This window comes from Chiloscyllium plagiosum, unplaced genomic scaffold (genome assembly GCF_037043375.1).
Source record: "Chiloscyllium plagiosum isolate Xiang-an unplaced genomic scaffold, Cpla_swu_hap1 HiC_scaffold_2, whole genome shotgun sequence".
NCBI lineage: Eukaryota > Metazoa > Chordata > Chondrichthyes > Orectolobiformes > Hemiscylliidae > Chiloscyllium > Chiloscyllium plagiosum.
Window position 1 is genome coordinate 17,880,450 of NW_028270140.1, and position 19,610 is coordinate 17,900,059.

At 43.5% G+C, this 19,610-nt stretch overlaps 1 protein-coding gene across 1 annotated transcript in view; it reads right to left on the reverse strand.

Annotated features, from left to right (window-relative positions):
- Window positions 1–19,610, reverse strand: part of LOC122564945 (neuropeptide FF receptor 2) — a 116,406-nt gene that overhangs the window by 13,012 nt on the left and 83,784 nt on the right. The window contains exon 2 of the mRNA XM_043720466.2: window positions 2,784–3,121. Coding sequence (XP_043576401.1) covers window positions 2,784–3,111 — 328 coding nt within the window. The 5' untranslated portion in view covers window positions 3,112–3,121. The remainder of the gene's footprint in view (window positions 1–2,783; window positions 3,122–19,610) is intronic.

A 19,610-nucleotide genomic window follows, 5' to 3' on the forward strand; every position in this document is an offset into this window, starting at 1 on the left:
AATCAGCCATGATCCTAATGAACTAACTTGATACTTATGCAGTGCTGAAGAAGCAATGCTCTGCTGTGGATTTCTGAGTTGATTAGATTACTTACAGTGTGGAAACAGGCCCTTTGGCCCAACAAGTCCACATCGACCCTCCAAAGAGCAACCTACCCAGACTCATTCCCCTACATTTACCCCTGCACCTAACACTACGGGGAATTTAGCATAGCCAATTCACCTAACCTACACATTTTTGGACTGTAAGAGGAAACCCACGCAGACAATGTGCAAACTCCACACAGACAGTTGCCTGAGGTGGGAATTGAACCCCGGTCTCTGGTGCTGTGAGCCAGCAGTGCTAACCAGTGTGCCACCATGCCATTGTTGAACTGAAATCACCCGTGCCTTCTCAGGTGAATGTTAAAGATCCCACAGCACTGTTTGAAGAAGAGCTGGTGATTGTCATGTAGTTGTTTTTGGAATCGCTTTGTCTGTAAATTGGTTGCTGTTTGCCTACGTTCCAAAAGTGACCCTACTTTGAAAATACTTCATTGATTGCTAAGTGATTTGGGACATCTTGAGAATGTGAAAGGTGCTACACAAAGGAACAACCAGTTTCTTTTCTTAACAGTATGATTATCCCAGCTGAAATGTGCTGCACACAAAGCAATTATTCCTGAAATTTGATCTGGAAGCTTATCATTTTACCGGTTCAGCAGATACAATTAATTTTGGCTTTGAAGTATTTGTGGATTTGGAGCATTATGTTGGGGACTAACTGAGAAAATTGCTCTCGTATCTCTGAGATTTAAGTTTGAATCCATCTCAGAATGAAACATTGAGGTTGTCTCCTCCTTACAGCACAAGTTGGCAATTGCAATGAACTTGACCAGTCACAACATTACGGTATCCTGCGAATATTGTCACTTTTTGAAAGTTCACATGAATTACTAGAGTTGAAAACAACAATTTTTTCTGAATGCAAGTTAATTGTTTTTCAATTAACATCGAGGTTCTTTTGAATAGATGTTGGTTCTGGGTGTCTGCTTGTTAATGAGTTGTCAACCTGTTCTACATCTTTCCTATTCATCTTCAAAGGAAACGAAAAGGCAGGAGAGACATAAAACAGAATGCTGACTTGCTATTGTCTGTTTTGTATTGCCATCCAAATTGAAGACAAAATACAGAACATAAAACAGTGTAGCACAATACAGGTCCTTTGGTCCACCATATTGTGCTGAGCATTTATCTTAATCTAAGATCAGCATTAATTTAAGATCATTAAGATCATTAATCTAAGATCATTAATCTACGATCTTAATCTAAGATCGTCTAAGATCTATTTCACTTTTGGGGCGAAGGTAAGAAGTTGTTCCATCTGGTATCTGGGTTGACACTTTCTATTATTCCAAAATAGATGCGAGATACCCATATGGACCCTGTGTAGTTTCCATCTTGGCATACATCAAAGGAATTGCTCAGGAAATTGAGTTTTACTCTTGACACTTGGGGCCCTCTGGAATTCTCCATTTAAATCAGACACTTCCAATAACATAAATACAATAATTACTGACGTAAAGTTAGACTGTTAAATACATAGTCTAACTCCTGAGTAACTATTAAACAGACCCCATTTGTAAACTCACACAACTCCAACTACACCTCCCCCAGACTCTGTACATCCCCATAGACCCTACCATGACTCTGCTTTGGGACCCAACCCCTTTAGATCCAGGCAAGATCTGCCCCACTCTCCCAACCCCACCTGCTGCTAGACTTGCCTCAACCCCTCCATCGTTACCAAACCTAATTTCTCCCACTCACCCTGACTTACCCAAAACACTGCATCACATGCCTTTCACCATGCATCTTGGCACAGTATCCACTTGGCCCACCACCCAATTCCCAACTGGTACCCGAGCACCTACTCACCTAAATCCCTAGCCCCTGCTCATCTTGCATTCTACCCTGGCACCATTCTCTTCCTCACTCCTCTGGCTCTCTAACATCACATTTACCTTATAAACTTACAGTTTGTCAGCAGCTGTCAAAGTGTTTTTAATTAATTCTTACCACAGGATGAGGACAGTGCTGGCTAGGCCACCATTTATTGCCCATTCCTAGAGAGCAGTTGAAAGTCAACCACATTGCTGTGGGTCTGGAGTCACATGTAGGCCAGACCAGGTAAGTATGGCGGTTTCCTTCCCTGAAGGACATTAGTGAAACCAGATGGATTTTTCTGACAAGGTCATCTTTAGATTTTTAATAAAATTGAATTCAAATTCCACCATCTGCCATGACAGGATTCAAACCCTGGTCCCCAGAACATTAGCTGGCTCTCTGGTTTAACAGATAATACCACAAGGCCATCACCGTAACTGGTGGTTGTAAGGGTTATCAGGCTCTGTTTGCCTTCCTCTCACAGCTATGTGCTACAGAACAACTGCCAAGTCAAAGTACAGTTCCGTATTTTCTCTCAGAAATGCACAGCTCCTGTCTTTCAGCTTAATAAAAAGCAACCTGCATGTGATTGCACTTGTTGGAAACCATAGCCCAATTTTCTTTTAAAAAGTAACACACAACATCTCTACTTCAATTTGATAAGCACAATTTCACCTCCCAAAATATAAAGAGATATTTTCAACTTTTCTTTTAAAGTTGAAATTTAGGTGCATTACATGATCTAATAGTAGAGAGGTCCATGTCAGTTTATAATGGACGTTCGCTCTCTTCCCTGGAATTCCCAAAATGATATTCCCAATACTTTTTTGACTAAATAGCCAGTACCATCCACCTACCTGTCAGGATGTTGTCCACGAGAGTTGTAGGCATACAGAATATTCCAACAAGAAGGTCACTAATGGCAAGGTTAAGGATGAAGAGGTTGGTGACTGTCCTCATGTGTCGGTTCCTCACCACAATGAAACAAACCAACCCATTTCCCAGCATGCACAGCAGGAAGATGAGAAGGTATGATATAATGAAGACCGTGGCAACTGAAGATGTGTGTTGGTAAAAGGGAAGATACGTAATGTTGCTCTGAAGATGAAAATAGGATGTTGACCCATTTACAAAGAGTGAGTGATATTCTTGGACTGAGATGTTCTGATCCAATTCTTTGTTCATCGTTGTGACTCTATAATAAGAGAAGACAAGACGATTAGACATGATTTGGAGATTCTGGTGTTGGACTGGGGTGTACAAAGTTAAGAATCACACAACACCAGGTTATAGTCCAACAAGTTTAATTGGAAGCACACTACCCTTCGCTGTAAACTGTAAACTTTTGCTATAAATTCTGTGTCTTACAATTGTGTCCTCCACAACCACCTGATGAAGGAGCGGCGCTCTGAAAGCTAGTGTGCTTCCAATTAAACCTGTTGGATTATAAGTTGGTGTTGTGTGATTTTTAACTTAAGACGGTTAGAGACATTGTTCATCATCTCACAGCTGAATAGTCATCAACATTTTCAGCATTCTACTTCTAAGCCTGTGATACAGTAACCTTCAGGACTTTAATAACTGCTCATGGATTGAAAGAATCAGCAATAACTCTTTCTGGAATAAACTATTTCTTGAGAAGAGAGGGACAAACTGTTATAAAGGAATCTAAACTCCTGAGAAAAAGGAGTTGAAGCAACATAAACAAACTGCTGTCTTGTGATGCATTAACAATTTAGAAGAATTTCACGAGTTATGGACAGTACAGGCTGTGTTTTAAACAGATAGCCGACACCCAATCTAACAAGGAAAAGAGAAGCTGATATATAAGCAAGCTATATTCCTGGTGACTTCAGAAGTGTAATAAGTAATGTCACACTGCAAACTTAACAAGACAGAGAATCATATAAGAATTCAACTTATGGATTTTTAAGCAGCAGAACTCCAGAGAACCACATTACACAAGGATCAAACTCTGGACATACACAGAGACAGATGCTGTTGGTTGGAATTCACCATTACTCGAGTTATAACCAAATTGAGCAGTGAGGCTTAACTTGCTTAGGGGCCTTATTTTAGTTACTACATGCAATAAAGTTTAAGTAATTGCTTTGGTATTTGATTGCCTATGAAATTTCTTAATAAGTAACTGAATTAAAGAGAGCTTGTGGTAATTTACACCAGCAAACTTATATATTAATATGCAATACAAGGTGTGCCAATCTCCTGTCTGTCAACTTCCTGAGTTAGGCATTGGAGTTGACTATATCCAAATCTATTAGAATCAATGACTCACATTTGACAATGACTTTGAATTGGAAATGATTATTAGGAACAATCCAGCAATGAAAAAAAAACTGAAACTGCTAAAGAATTCATAAGCTTTATTTAAAATATGGTAGCTGAAAATGTGTTGCTGGAAAAGCACAGCAGGTCAGGCAGCATCCAAGGAGCAGGAGAATCGACATTTCGGGCATGAGCCCTTCTCCTGCTCCTTGGATGCTGCCTGACCTGCTGCGCTTTTCCAGCAACACATTTTCAGCTCTGATCTCTAGCATCTGCAGTCCTCACTTTCTCCTTTAAAATAAGGTAGACAAGCAGGAGGCTGGAAGAACACAGCAAGCCAGATAGCACCAGGAGGTGGAGAAGTCAACACTTCAGGTGTAACCCTTCTCCAGGAAAGTCTAGTTATTGTCTTCACCTCATCTCAGAAGAAAAAATAAAGTCCAAAACATAAGAAGGATTAAAAACACATACTTCATGATAATATTTCAGAAAGATGTCACCTGGTGGCTACTGGACATTTTGTAAAACACAAATAAGGAGTGCTTGTGATCCATGTTGGACCAGATGAAAAAGTTAGAAAAAATGTTCTGCAGAGTTTCAGAAACAGAGCCTCAAGAGGCAGTTGTCTCAGGATTACTTGTGGTACAACCTGCTGATGAGTATAGAAACAAGAAGTTTGGTGAAGATGAATATCTCGTTGAAGAATTGTTGCAGGAGGGAGGCATTCATATTAATGGGCCATTGGGAGCACTGGAAGGGACACTTGGACAAAGTGGACATGTTGAACTTAGGCAGTCCCATAGCCAGTTTTCTAACAGTGTTGGGGAGTATTTTATCCATTTCAGTGGAGGAGAGGAATCCAAAAACCCTGCAGTGAAATCAGAGGATAGCAATGAATGAATGGCAGTAAAATTAGAAAAGTTCCAAAGGTTCAGGAAAATAACAAGAGAAACTCAGCAAGTGTTAAATTGGATGCCTGCCAAATTCCATAGTATAAATACTAAGACTGACAAGTTGCAGGCACAAATAGCTACACGGGTTTATCGCTTTACTGCATTCAAAGAAACATGGTTCAAGCAAGATCAGCAACAGGGCTGTAACATTCTGGGTGCCAACGTTTCAGTAATAATGAAGAATGAATAGGAGGGGATGCATTAGTATTGGTGAAAGATTAGATTGCAGTTCATAACATAATGAATATGCTGAATTATAGTAGGATTGGATTTACTCAAAGAGAAGGGTAATTTTTTTTAGAGCTTCGAACGGTCTGAAGGGGACAGATGGGCAAACCTTCTGGCAAAATTTTGAGATGAATCAAAAATTGGGTTGTAATATTAGGAGACTTAAGTTATCCTAATGTAGATTGGTGTGAAGGCCAATTTGCTTATACACAAGAAAATGTTCTCATCAGTATATGTCTCGCTAAACAAGGAATGTAATAGTGTTGGATTTGTCTTGGATAATTATGAAGGCAAGTGGCATGAATTTTAGCAGGAGAGTATCTAACTAACAAGTGATCTCAACATAATCCAAGTCTTTTTGGAGAAACATCAGAAAACTTGACGGAGAAACTTCTCAGTGAGGGAGGGAAGCTACTTTAAGGAAGGTTCATGCACAGGTTGATTGGAAAAGGCATTTTTTTCAGGGTGAATCAATGATGGAGTGACTGGGACAAAATAGCTCAGTTATAATTGAGATGCATTGCTTTGAAGGGTAAAATAGGGCATCCAATACTGACGCTCCTGAGATAACAAAGTAAGTAAAAGTTAAAACAGTAACAGGGGGCTTCTTTTGAATGCCAGGAGCAAGATTCAGCTAAGAACCAAATAGATTATGCAAAGTACAGGAGGAAATGTAAGAAGTTAATGTGTTAGGTGGAGACGTTACAAGAAAGGATTAAATCAATGAGGTGAATTAAATCAAAAGCCCTAAAACGGTTTAGAAACATATAAAATTTCTGTCATTAGGCAAGGGAACAAAGAGTTGGGTCATTTAGGGATCCAAAAGGTATTGTCATGAAGTGACACAGATCATAATCATGATAACAGCGTTTGATCGGTATATTTTCATAAATATTTCCAAAGGTTATATTAAAGAAAGAGGCAATTGACTGAACATAGTGGTAGAAGTATTACCCCTGCTGAAAGTTGCTGCATCACCAGGTCCTGGTGGAGAGCATCCTCAGCTGTGGAAGTTGTTTAGGGTAAAATAGTGCTGGATGCAACCATTCAAGTCCAATTGGATTCAAGAGTAACATTAGAGGATAACAGGATTGTTCATATTATAACAACATTCAACAAAAGGGATGAGAGGTAAATCAGGAATTTTCTTGCAACTGCAGCAGTTGAGTGAAGGCTCACTAAATTGGTTCCTGGGATAAGAGATGGAAATGTGTTGCTGGAGAAGCGCAGCAGGTCAGGCAGCATCTAGGGAACAGGAGAATCGACGTTTCAGGCATTAGCCCTTCTTCCTGCAGAAGGGCTAATGCCCGAAACGTCGATTCTCCTGTTCCCTAGCTGCTGCCTGACCTGCTGCGCTTCTCCAGCAACACATTTCCATCTCTGATCTCCAGCATCTGCAGACCTCATTTTCTCTCCTGGGATAAGAGAAATTATGAGTGACCGAGTAATTGCGCCTGTGCTCCCTGTAACTCAGAATAGTTATTAAGACATAGAAGTTTCTAAACGGGCTTTGGGGCTGACAATGAAGAACAGTTTCCCCAGGGTGGCAAGGCTGGAGTCCAGGAATAAAGTCCCAAACATCTCAGACTGAAACGTGGTTAGATTTCTTAGAGAGTTTTGAATGTTTAGATTTCTCTAACTCAAAGATTGCTCCATCGTTAGATATATTTGAGACTCAGGGAGTCAAGGGATGTGCAAAATGCTGAAGTACCAGTGTGGGGGGTAACCATGAAACTCAGTTTCCCTGCCTTTTCCTTTCTTGTAGAGGCTGCTCAAGTGCACTGTTTCATCACCCCAGGACTTCTTTCTGCATCTTTCCACACAAATGGAGGAGATGTGATGCCTGTCCTTTCACTCCTTCCCTGTTTCTCACCATCAAAGGTCCCAAACTGTCCTTCAAAGTGGAGTAGAGATTTACTGATACTTCTTTAGTGTACTGTATTTGCTGCTCACATTGTGTTACGCTGTACATTTGAATAGGTAAAAACAATGACTGCAGATGCTGGAAACCAGATTTTGGATTAGTGGTGCTGGAAGAGCACAGCAGTTCAGGCAGCATGAATAGTCAAATACAGACTGGGCGATTGAGTTGTGGAACACCTCTACTGAGATGACAACCAAACAGTCGAAGCTTTTAATTTTTGTTCTCCAGCTAGCTCTCACTTTGACCTTTCAGATGAAGTGTTCCAATGAAGTTCAGAACAAGCTTAAGGAACATCATCATGGTCTAACTATTTCGGGGGCGGCACAGTGGCGCAGTGGTTAACACTGCTGCCTCACAGCACCAGGGTCCCAGGTTTGATCCCAGCCTCGGGCGACTGTCTGTGTGGAGTTTGCACATTCTCCCCGTGTCTGTGTGGGTTTCCTCCAGGTGCTCTGGTTTCCTCCCACAGTCACAAAGATGTGCAGGTCAGGTGAATTGGCCATGCTAAATTGGCCAGAGTGTTAGGTGTATTAGTCAGAGGGAAATGGGTCTGGGTGGGTTACTCTTTGGAGGGTCGGTGTGGACTGGTTGGGCTGAAGGGCCTGTTTCTGCACTGTAGGGAATCTAACCTGTAAAAAGTATCCAAAGGATAAAAAAAATTCCACTGTAGGAAATCTAATTTAATCTACTTCGATGGCCAGAGAGTTGATGGAGTAGTGCAGACTGTGTGCTGGGTCCTTGCTGAATTCCTGACATGGCTTACTCCAATGTCACTGTGGGAAATTCCCTGGAATTAGGAATTCTCCAAAAGAGTCCACTAAAGCCATGGAATTTGGAGGGTGCCAAGTTACTTAAACTTAACAGATATCCAGGAAAAGTCAGAGGATTAAAAACCTGCTACAACTTGAGGATAACTACCAAACTGACTCCCCTGATTTACCATTGACACCTACAATTGTACTTCTCCTCACACCCTGCAGATCCCTGACTGCACCCCATCCTCCAATCAGACACAACACCCCACTCAAACCAATTCCATACCCCTCCACCTGATCCTACAGGACTCCACACTCCCCTACACCGAACACGCACTCACATACCTGGCACCTCACCCACCTGGCATGCAACTGACCTTTCCCAGCTGGCATCCTACACGCCAACACCTCATCCCCCTCCTCTCCTTTCACCACCCTGTGGCCCTCCACCCATTTGGCTCCCTAGCCTCACACTTGCCTTACATACTCAGCCTTTCAAAGGAGCTGCCAAATTGGCCAAACTTGCTGCTGCAAATGTTACTCACAGAACATGCCACACTGCCTGCTGCTGCAAAAGAGGGCCTGGTGGTTTCTACAAACATCTTCTGTGCTGCTGGATTCGTGGCTTCCTGGACAGACTCGTAACAGGAGGCCCCAGTGCAGGAACCTCCAGCACATCAGTCCTGTAAGACTATGGTCAGAAATAGAGTTTTTGACTGTGATCAGAATGTCTGGGTCCTTATCTTTACACTCAATATTTGACAGTTTTCTGGGCAAAAATTGATTTCAACATTTAGACCATAGTCTCCACCTCCATTTTGTTCTATGTGTTTATTTTCTTTTTTTGTTTTGCTTTGTTGATTTGTACCTTGTTCCTCTCTTTATTCCTTCATGCTTGATTAGACATAAACTTTCTTTCTGCACAAATCCATCACTACAGAGGAAGCATGGTTAGTAAGTTTGCGCATGACATCAAAGTTGCTGGTATAGACTACAGGGAAGAAGGTTATCTGAGATTACAAAGGGATCCTAATCAATTGGGCCAAAGGGCTAAGGAGTGGCAGATCGAATTTAATTTGGATAAACACGAGGTATTGCACATTGGTAAAGTGAACAAGGGTGGGACTTGTACAGTTAATAATAAGGCCCTAGGTAGTATTGTTGAACCTAGGGGTCCAGGTGCATAGTTCTTTGTAAGTTGCAACTCAGGTAGACAGGGCGGTTAAGAAGACATTTAGCACTCTTACCTTCATTGCTCAGACCATTGAATATAGGCGTTCAGACGCCTTGTTGAGATTGTACAGGATGTTGGTGAGCCTGCTTTTGGAGTACTGTGCATAGTTCTGGTCACCCTGCTATAGGAAGGATATATATTAAATTGGAAAGAGTTCAGAAGAGATTTACCAGGATTGCCCAGACTAAAGGATTTGGATTATAAGGAGAGGCTGGAATGGCTGGAACCTTTTTCACTGAAGTGTAAGAGATTGAGGGGTAACTTTATAGAAGTTTATAGAATCGTAAGTGGCATAGATGAGGTGGATAGCAAAGGTCTTTTCCTTAGCGTTGGGAATTCAAAACTAGAGGGCATATTTTTCGGTGAGAGAAGAAAGATTTAAAAGGGACCTGAGCAGCAACATTTTCACACAGAGGGTGGTTTGTACGTGGAATGAATTGCCAGAGGAAGTGGTAGATGCAGGTACAATTACAGCATTTAAAAGACATTTGGACAGGTACACGAATAGGAAAGGTTTAAAGGGAAAGGGGCCAAATGCAAGCTAGTGGAACTAGTTTAGCTTGGGACTTGGTTGGCATGGAGTATGGTTCTATGACTATAAATCATGGATAAACCACAGCATCAATGAGAGGCTGTAACAGGTGATCCAAAGGATGAGAAACCTCAAAGGCTGAAATCCTGAGAAGGCAGATTATTATCGGATTGGCAATAGATTTGGAAGGGGGGAGGTGCTACATGACCTTGGTGTCCCTGTACACAAATTGCTGAAAATGAGCATGCAGGTGCAGTAGGTAATGAAGAAGGCAAATGATACATTGGCTTCATAAAAAGAAGATTCGAGTTCAGCAGCAGGGATGACTTGCTGCAATTGTACAGGACCTTGGTGAGACCATACCTGGTGTGTGGTGTGCAGTTTTGGTCTCCTTATTTCAGGTAGGATGTTCTGGAAGTACCTGTCTTCTTTATGTTCAAAATGAATGATCTTGGATTACCCCAATATTGAACTCAATCTAGGTGAGTTATTTTCAGTTTATTTGTCAGCATCCCAGTCTTGGCTCTCCCAACCATCACCTTGGGTCATAGAGGTGTCAGTGGGGAATAAACTCTCATTCTGGACTCTTGAACACATGATCCAGGTCTACGATTCAGTGCAGTATAGAGATAGAACTCCACTGTTTACTTCAGTTCTGATGAAGAGTCATCTAGTCTCGAAACATCAGCTTGCTTTCTCTTCTATGGATGCTGCCTGACCCACTGTGATCTCCTGTATTGTTGGTTTTCTCCACTGTTTACACGCTGTGTTTCAGATGAGATAAAAAATTGAGGACGTGTTGGATTTCTCAGGTGAATATGAAAGAATCAAAGTAGAACAATGAATCCCTCATTGCTGAGAGGGTAGTTAAGAGTCAACCACATTGCTGTGGGTCTGGAGTCACATGTAGGCCAGACCAGGTAAGGATGGCAGTTTCCTTCCCTGAAAGACATTAGTGAATGAGGTGGGTTTTCCCTGATAATTGGCAATGAATTCATGGTCATCGTTAGAGTGTCACATCCAGATTTTTATTGAATTCACATTTCACCATCTGCTGTGACAGGACTGAAATCCAGGTCCCCAGAACATTACCTGGAACTGAAAGGCTTATGCCCGAAACGTCGATTCTCTTGCTCCTCAGATGCTACCTGACCTGCTGTACTTATCCAGCACCACACTCTCGACTCTCTGGGTTAACAGTCCAGCAATAATATCATTAGTCCATTGCCTCTCCACTTTGTATAAATTGAGTGTCATGTTCAGACATTTTCAATATTTCAAAAGTATTCAATTGGCCTGAAATGCTTCAGGTGTTCTGAGATAATCAGATCACACATGCAGTCACAAGGAAAATTCTCTGATGTTGTGAAATTTACGGTATCTGGGTCAAATGAAGTGTGTAAGACTCATTATTGAAGGAGCTGCTGGCAAATTAGTATCACTCACATGTTGACAATTAAACATCGAGTTTGAAATGGACATTTGTGAATCAATTAAATATTGGAAAATCTTATTTCTCACTTTTTTTGAAATGAGGAGTGTCAGTATGTGAACTGTCACAAGTCATGTAGCATCAAATCAGGGTGGCAAATCTCACATTAAATTGCAGTTTGTTTTCTGAGGATCAAAGGAATTGGAGATGTGGGGGGAAGCCTCGGCCCAATTTTCATGATGGAATGCAAAGCCTCATCGACACTGCATAGACAGATGTGGAATCCTACTCCTTCTGCTTCTCCATGACAATAGTTTCCAAAATCAAGTTCAGGATTTTACTTGTAGTCATTTTATTGAGGTATGGACAGCAGCTGCTTGACTCCTTCTTCCCAGCTGTTTTGGAGTGACCCCTCTTTGCACTGGCTGTCATGTTAGCTGCATGCTGGTGACCTTTGAGTAAAGCCTCCAGTAGGAGGTGCTGTTGCTTCCATGCCATTGCCAAGATTGTCCCCAGTATCACTGCTAGAGGAGATTTCTAAGTAGAATCGTAAAATCCCAGCAGTGTGGACGCAAGTCATTCAGCCCATCAAGTCCACAATGACTCGCTGAAAAGCATCTCACCTAGACCCACACCCCTTATCCTCTCCCTGCATTCCCCATGGCTAATCCACCCAACCTATACAGCCCTGGACACCATGGGTAATTTAGCACAGCCAATCCATCTAACCTGCACATCCTTGGACTGTGAGATGGATAATACGTGCAAGCAACTCACAGTCACCCGAGGCAGGAATCAAACTCAGGTCCCTGGTGCTGTGAGGCAGCAGTGCTATCCGCTTTGCCACCATGCTACCCAGTAGAAGATGTTAAAGACCCTGGAGTGTATGTCCTCAGGTCCTGAAAAGTGCAGGGTGTGTATTAAGGTGGGAAAAAAGGCAAATGGGATGACTCCTTTCATTAGTTAAGGTTCTGAATATAAGTTATGGACCAGACCAAACCCCCTTAAAATATATTAAGAACATAGTCTATACCCGAACGTTTTCTTATTTTAAAGTTAAAGTGTGAGGCAATGTGTTTTGGATGCAATTTGAACTACCAGGTTTGAAACAAAATGCACTTTATTCATATACTATAATTAAAATACAGACAAAATAAAAACAAAACAATTGGCTTAACTGTAACTCTATTGAAATGCTTAACAAAACAATATGTATATTAACTACTACTAATTAACTGTTCCAATGTGATAACATCCCACAAACACATCCTTGGCAAAGGCAAATTCAGTAAAACAGAACTTAGGACATGATTCTAGCACAAGGAAGATAACCCCAACCTTTAGCTATAACAAAGAGAGGAATAATAGCTTCCACATTCAGCTTTCAGACCTTTTGCTACTGAAGGCCAAAACTAATTGAAATTCTGTTCTGTGGGAGCTTGACCCCACCCATTCAGGCTGCTTGTATTGTTCCAACTGAAAAAAAAACAAGGCCTCACACTGTTTAATTTATTGACGTTGGCATAGTGTCTCTGTTTCAACCTTTCTTCATAAAAAAAGGACAAAATACACCTCTTAAAGCCATAATATTGTCATACAAGAGCAGGGATGTAAACATACTATAAGCATACATAAAAATGTGAACACACACTGCGCTATTGTGACATTTCATTCTACACAGGCCTTAAAATAGGTTAAATGTTTCTGTTGTACTCTTAATGGTCATAATCTCCAATAATTTGATCCCAAAATCTTTACTGAATGAAATCATGTCCTAAGTTCCCACTGTACATGAACCTACTAAAGATGCACTTTTTGACAATATGCCTGCAAGTTTTTGTCAGTTGAAATCTGTTCCCTTTGCAAGCCATTTTTAATTATTGTTGCATTAAAATTTAATTACATTATAAGTTTTAAATTAACTTTTCTCAGTCAATTTGCAAACTTTCCGACCCTTGAGCTAGAGGTTGGTCTGCAAATTAAATTAGGACCTTGATCATAGCAAAAGTTAATCAGAAAAGTTGAATTTGATGTTTCACAAAATTTAGACAGATCCTTTAGCCTCAAAGCTGAAAACTCATGCATTACCTCCACAGTCACAGTTAAATAAATAGAGTATGTCTGCAGAAGAATTGAGATTTTAAGAATGGTCATTTACTGAAGAGGCAAAGCATTTACCTTGAAACTATTCTTACAGTATTGCATATTGATTGAGAGGAACCATAAGGGCTACCTATTCTCCATGCAACACAGTTCTATTCATGAAAGGAACAGAATATAGCATCCATTTCAACATTATCATGTTCACTAAAAGGCCAGTGTAAAGCATCTGCTGCATCACAATTGGAGAGAAATTATTATAGTTAATTCAAACAGAACCTACCTAGTAAATATGCAATATATAATACTAGAGAAAGTGAGGACTGCAGATCAGAGTTGAGAGTGTGCTGCTGGAAAAACACAGCAGGTCAGGCAGCATCTGAGGAGCAGGGGAATCGACTTTTCAGGCATAAGCTCTTCATCCGGAATGAGGCTTGTGGGCCGGGGGGCTAAGAGATAAATGGGAGGGGGCTGGGGTTGGGGGTGAAGGTAGCTGAGAAAGCAATAGGTGATGAAGGTGAGGGAGAAGGTGATAGGTTAGAGGGGAGGGGGTGGAGCGTATAAATGGGAATGGTGATGGACGGGTCAGAAGGGTGGTGCTGAGTTGGAGGCTTGGGAGTGGGATAATGTGGGAGGAAGGGAAATGAGGAAACTGTTGAAATCCACATTTAGCCTGTGTGGTTGCAGGGTCCCAAGGCGGAATATGAGGTGGTAAGGGTTTGGCGATGGGGGGATGCCCAGGACCTACATGTCCTTGGTCGAGTGGGAGTGGGTGTTGAAGTGTTCAGCCACGGGGCAGTGGGGTTGGTGGGTGTGGGTGTCCCAGAGATGTTCTCTGCAATGATCTGCAAGAAGGCGTCCTGTCTCCCCGATGTAGAGGAGACCACATCGGGTACCATGGATGCAGTAGATGGCATTGGTAGAGGTACAGGTAAATTTCTTTCAAATGTGAAAGGATCTTTTGGGGCCTTGGATGGAGGTGAGGGGAGTGGTTTGGGTGCAGGTTTTGCAATTCCTGCAGTGGCAAGGGAAGGTGCCTGGAGTGGGGTGTGGACTGGTGGGGGACGTGGACCTGATGAGGGAGTCGCGGAGGGGATGGTCTCTCCAGAACGCTGATATGGGTGGGGAGGGAAATCTATCTCTGGTGGTGGGGTCTGTTTGGAATGGCGTAAGTGGCAGAGGATGATGCGATGTATGTAGAGGTTGGTGGGGTGGAAGGTGAGGACCAGGTGTATTCGGTCCTTGTTGCGTTGGGAGGGGTGGGGTTCAAGGGCTGTGGTGCGTGAAGTGGAGGAGATGTTCTGGGCGGCATTGTCAACCATGTGGGAAGGGAAATTGCAATCTTGGAAGAAAGAGGCCGTCTGGGATTTTCTAAAGTGGAATTGGTCCAGTGACAATTCAAGAGAACTGTGATTTTTTTACAGAGATTTGAAAGGGATACCTAAACAAGGGGATTATGAATGGAAGTCTTTGAGAGAAGACAAGCTGAATAAAGTATTATGAGAGTTGAGGGTAGCAGAGAATGTTCTGAAAGCACATCATGTAAAGTGATAGTCAGCCTGAGAGAGGGTGAGGACGGGTGGGTTGTGCTAAAGATAATCCATGCCATGACAGGACTGGGTATGGGGGGGTAGTTACAATACATGGAAGGATAAAATACAAGCTCTGGTGTGTCTGCAAGATCCCCAAGTGGAAACGGAAGTGTTGTTGTTCCAACTTGTGCTGAACTTCACTGGAACCCTGCAGCAAGCCTCCGACAGTAATGTCGGCCAGGCAACAGGGTGGTGTGTTGAAGTGGCAGGCAACTGGAAGCTCAGGGTCATTTTTTTGGACAGAGCATAGGTTGTTTTGTAAAGTGGTTACTCAGTCTGTGTTTGGTCTCTCCAGTGTAGAGGAGACCACATTGTGAGCAGCCAGTGCAGTGGACTAGATTGAGTGAAGTGCAGGTAAATTGCTGCTTCACCTGGAAGGTATGCGTGGGGCCTGGGATACTGAGGACAGAGGATGTAAACGGACATGTTTCACCCCTTGTGGGGCTGCAGGGAGGTGTTAGGAGTGGAGGACGAGTACAACAGGTATCCTAGAGGGAACAGTCCCTGCAGAAGGCTGACAATGGAGGGAGGGGGACATGTTTCTGGTGATGGCACCCTGCTGGAAGTGGTAGAAATGACGGCTTTGTATGTGGAGGCTAGTGGGGTGGCAGGTGAGGACCTGAGGGAACCTATTGATGTGTGGGAGGGAAGAGAAGGGTGGGGACAAAAGTAAGGAGAGATGGGTCGGATAAGGCTCAGGGCCCTGTCAACTACAGCAGGGAATCCATGGTTGGGTGATAAGGTGGACATTTCGGTTGACCTCTTGTGAAAGGTGGTCTTCAGAACAAGTGTGATGGAGATGAAGAAACTGAGAGAATGGGACAGAGTCCTTACACACATGGTGTGAGGATGTATAGTCAAGGTATCTGTGGGAGTCAGTGAATTTGAAGTGCACATCAGTGGTCAGCCTATCCCAAGAAATGGAAAGGGAGATGTTGAGGAAGACAAGGGAGGAGTCAGAGATGGACTAGGTGAAGGTGAGAGCAGTGTGGAAATCAGAAGTGGAATTGATAAATCTTTTGTGTTCAGAATGAGAGAGGGAAGCAGCACCAAAAGATGTCATTGATAGAGAAAGAGTTGTGGGTAGGGGCTGGAATAGAAATGGAACAAGGAATGTTCCACATACTCCACAAAGAGACAGGCCTAACTGGGGCCCACGGTGGTACCCATGGCCACACCTCTGACCTGACGAAAGTGGGAGGAGTTAAAGGAGAACTTGTTCAGGGTGAGGATGAGCTCAGCCAAGTGGATGAGGGTGGTGTGTGGGTGGGGACAGTTCAGACCTTTACTCCAGGAAGAAGTGGAGGGCCTTGAGACCATCCTGTTGGGGATGAACATATAAAAGGATTGCACATCCACCGTGAAGAGGAGATGGCTAGAGCCCATGAGGGAACTGACATAAAGTGTCAGAAGAATCACAACAAAAGTGGAAGGGACTGAACAAGTGAAGTAAAAAAATCAAATTGAGGTAGGAAGAAATAGGTTCCATTGGGCAGGAGAAGCTGAAACAACGGGTCTGCCTGGGCAGTTCAGTTTGGGGGTTTTGGGTAGAAGGTAGAAATGAGCAGTCATGGGGAGATCCCCAGTTGAGATGAAGTGAGTGACCATTGTGGACACGGTAGCCTGATGTTCCACGGTGCGTCATGGTCCAGGGGAAGATAGGAGGTGGTCTCTGAGGACTGGCATTCAGCTCCCACAATGTAGAGGTCAGTCCTTCAGATAACAACAGCACCGTCCTTGTCGGTGGGCTTGATTACAAGTTGAAACTTTATTGCTGGAACAGCACAGCAGGTCAGGCAGCATCCAGGGAACAGGAGATTCGACGTTTCGGGCACAGGCCCTTCTTCAGGAATGAGCAGAGAGTGTTCGGCAGGAGAAGATAAAAGGTAGGGAGGAGGGACTTGGAGGAGGGGCGTTGGAAATGTGATAGGTGGAAAGAGGTCAAGGTGAGGGTGATAGGTCGGAGTAGGATGGAGGCGGAGAGGTCAAGAAGAAGACTGCAGGTCAGGAAGGCGGTGCCGGGCTGGAGGGATTCGGCTGAGACCTCACTTTCTCCTCGGGCTTGATTACAAGGTCAGGTTTGGATATGAGAGCACAGAGTCCAGTCAGTTCAGAGGGAGATGGATTTGGATGGGTGAGGGGAAGGTGAGAACTTAAGGCGTCACATCGACAGTTCTCCATGAACAGGTCGAGTGTAGATAAAAGGCCAGAGGGAGGGTCCAGTTGGAGAGAGGGTATTGAAGGTGGGTGAAAGGGTTTGTGACGTGGGGAGAGGACTCCAGTCCAAACAAAAATGGGCTGAGGCGACAAGGAAGAATTCAATGGCATGTTGTGCCTGAAATTTATTGATGTGGGGACGCAGAGGGATAAAATTTAGGACTTTGCTGAGTTCAGACATTCAGCATCGGTGAGCAGAAGGTCAGAAAGGACAGTAAAGACTCAACAACAGCTGGGATCAGAAAGGATGAAGTCAGAGGAAAGTGGGGGGAGGGTTTTCAGAGGGTCATGGGCACCTTGGAGTTGCTGCAGCTTGAGTTCCTTAATGCCTGAAAGGAAGAAAAGGGATTTTTGTTTGAATGTCGAATGAGCTGGAGAGTGAAGTGGAACTTGGGGTCAGGTCAGCTCTGAGCCAATGTGAGGCAGTGCTGATAGAGAGGTGGAGAGTCTGCAAGATACTGAGTGTGGATCTCAGGATGCAGCAATTCCAGCTGTCGGAGGTGTGTTATAACTCACGGAAGATACTGTGATCCTGGGCGGCTGTGAAACACGAAGGATGGAACTGCCGTTGGAATCCACATGGGGTGAATCCGAGCTGGAGGCAGTCTCCGAGGTATGAGATGTGGCTGTGGAATTGAGTTTTGGCAAAGGAGAGAAAATGAAAGTGATGTTGGAGAACAAAAGGAAAAGGTTAGGATGGAAATCCTGTGGGAAAGACGAACAGAGCTCCTACAAGACTCGTCTACCCAACTCATCCATGCCAAAATGCTTTCCAAAATTAATCTAATCCCATTTGCCAGTATTTGGTCTATATCCCTCTAAATCCTTCCTATTCATATACCCATCCAGATGCCTTTTAAAAGTTGTAATTGCACCAGCACCTAACCATCTCCTCCGGCAGTTTATTCCATTCATGCACCACCCTCTGCGTGACTAAGTTGCCCCTTAGGGCCCTATTATATCTTTCCCCTCTCACCTTAAACCCTGTAGATTTGGACTCTCCTACCCTGGGGAAAAGACCTTGCATTTTCACACTATCTATGTCTGTCATGATTTTATGAACCTCTATAAGGTCACCTTGAATCCTCTGACCGCCGAGCTGGGAATTTGTGTTGCAGATGTTTCGTTCCCTGTCTAGGTGACATCCTCAGTGCTTGTGAGCCTCCTGTGAAGCGCTTCTGTGATCTTTCCTCCGGCATTTATAGTGATTTGTACCTGCCACTTCCGGTCGTCAGTTCCAGCTGTCCGCTGCAGTGGCCGGTATATTGGGTCCAGGTCGATGTACTTATTGACTGAATCTGTGGATGAGTGCCATGCCTCTAGGAATTCCCTGGCTGTTCTCTGTTTGGCTTGTCCTATAATAGTAGTGTTGTCCCAGTCAAACTCATGTTGCTTGTCATCTGAGTGTGTGGCTACTAAGGATAGCTGGTCATGTCGTTTCGTGGCTAGTTGGTGTTCATGGATGCGGACCATTAGCTGTCTTCCTGTTTGTCCTATGTAGTGTTTAGTGCAGTCCTTGCATGGGATTTTGTACACTACATTGGTTTTGCTCATGCTGGGTATCGGGTCCTTCATCCTGGTGAGTTGTTGTCTGAGAGTGGCTGTTGGTTTGTGTGCTGTTATGAGTCCTAGTGGTCGCAGTAGTCTGGCTGTCAGTTCAGAAATGTTTTTGATGTATGGTAGTGTGGCTAGTCCTTTGGGTTGTGGCATGTCCTCATTCCGTTGTCCTTCCCTTAGGCATCTGTCAATGAAATTGCGCAGGTATCCGTTTTGGCGAATACATTGTATAGGTGTTCTTCTTCCTCTTTTTGCAGTTCTGGTGTACTGCAGTGTGTTGTGGCCCTTTTGAACAGTGTCTTGATGCAACTTCTTTTGTGTGCGTTGGGGTGGTTGCTTTTGTAGTTTAGGACTTGGTCTGTGTGTGTGGCTTTCCTGTATACCTTTGTGGTGAATTCTCTGTTCGGTGTTCTCTGTACCATCACGTCTAGGAATGGGAGTTGGTTGTCCTTTTCTTCCTCCCTAGCGAATCGGATTCCTGTGAGTGTGGTGTTGATGATCCGTTGTGTGTGTTCTCTATTTCTGTGTTTTTAATGATTACAAAGGTATCATCTACATATCTGACCCAGAGTTTGGGTTGAATTTGCGGTAAGACTGTTGGTTCTGACCTTTGCATTACCGCTTCTGCTATGAGTCCAGAGATGGGTGAGCCCATGGGTGTGCCGTAGATTTGTTCATATATTTGGTTGTTGAATGTGAAGTGTGTTGTGAGGCACAGGTCCAGTAGTTTGAGTATGCAGTCGTTTGGGGAATGGGTCTGGGTGGGGGTTACTCTTCAGAGGGTCAGTGTGGACTGGTTGGGTTGAAGGGCTTGTTTCCACACTATAGGAATTCTAATCAATTCAGCCTCTCCCTACAGCTCAAACCCTTCTGA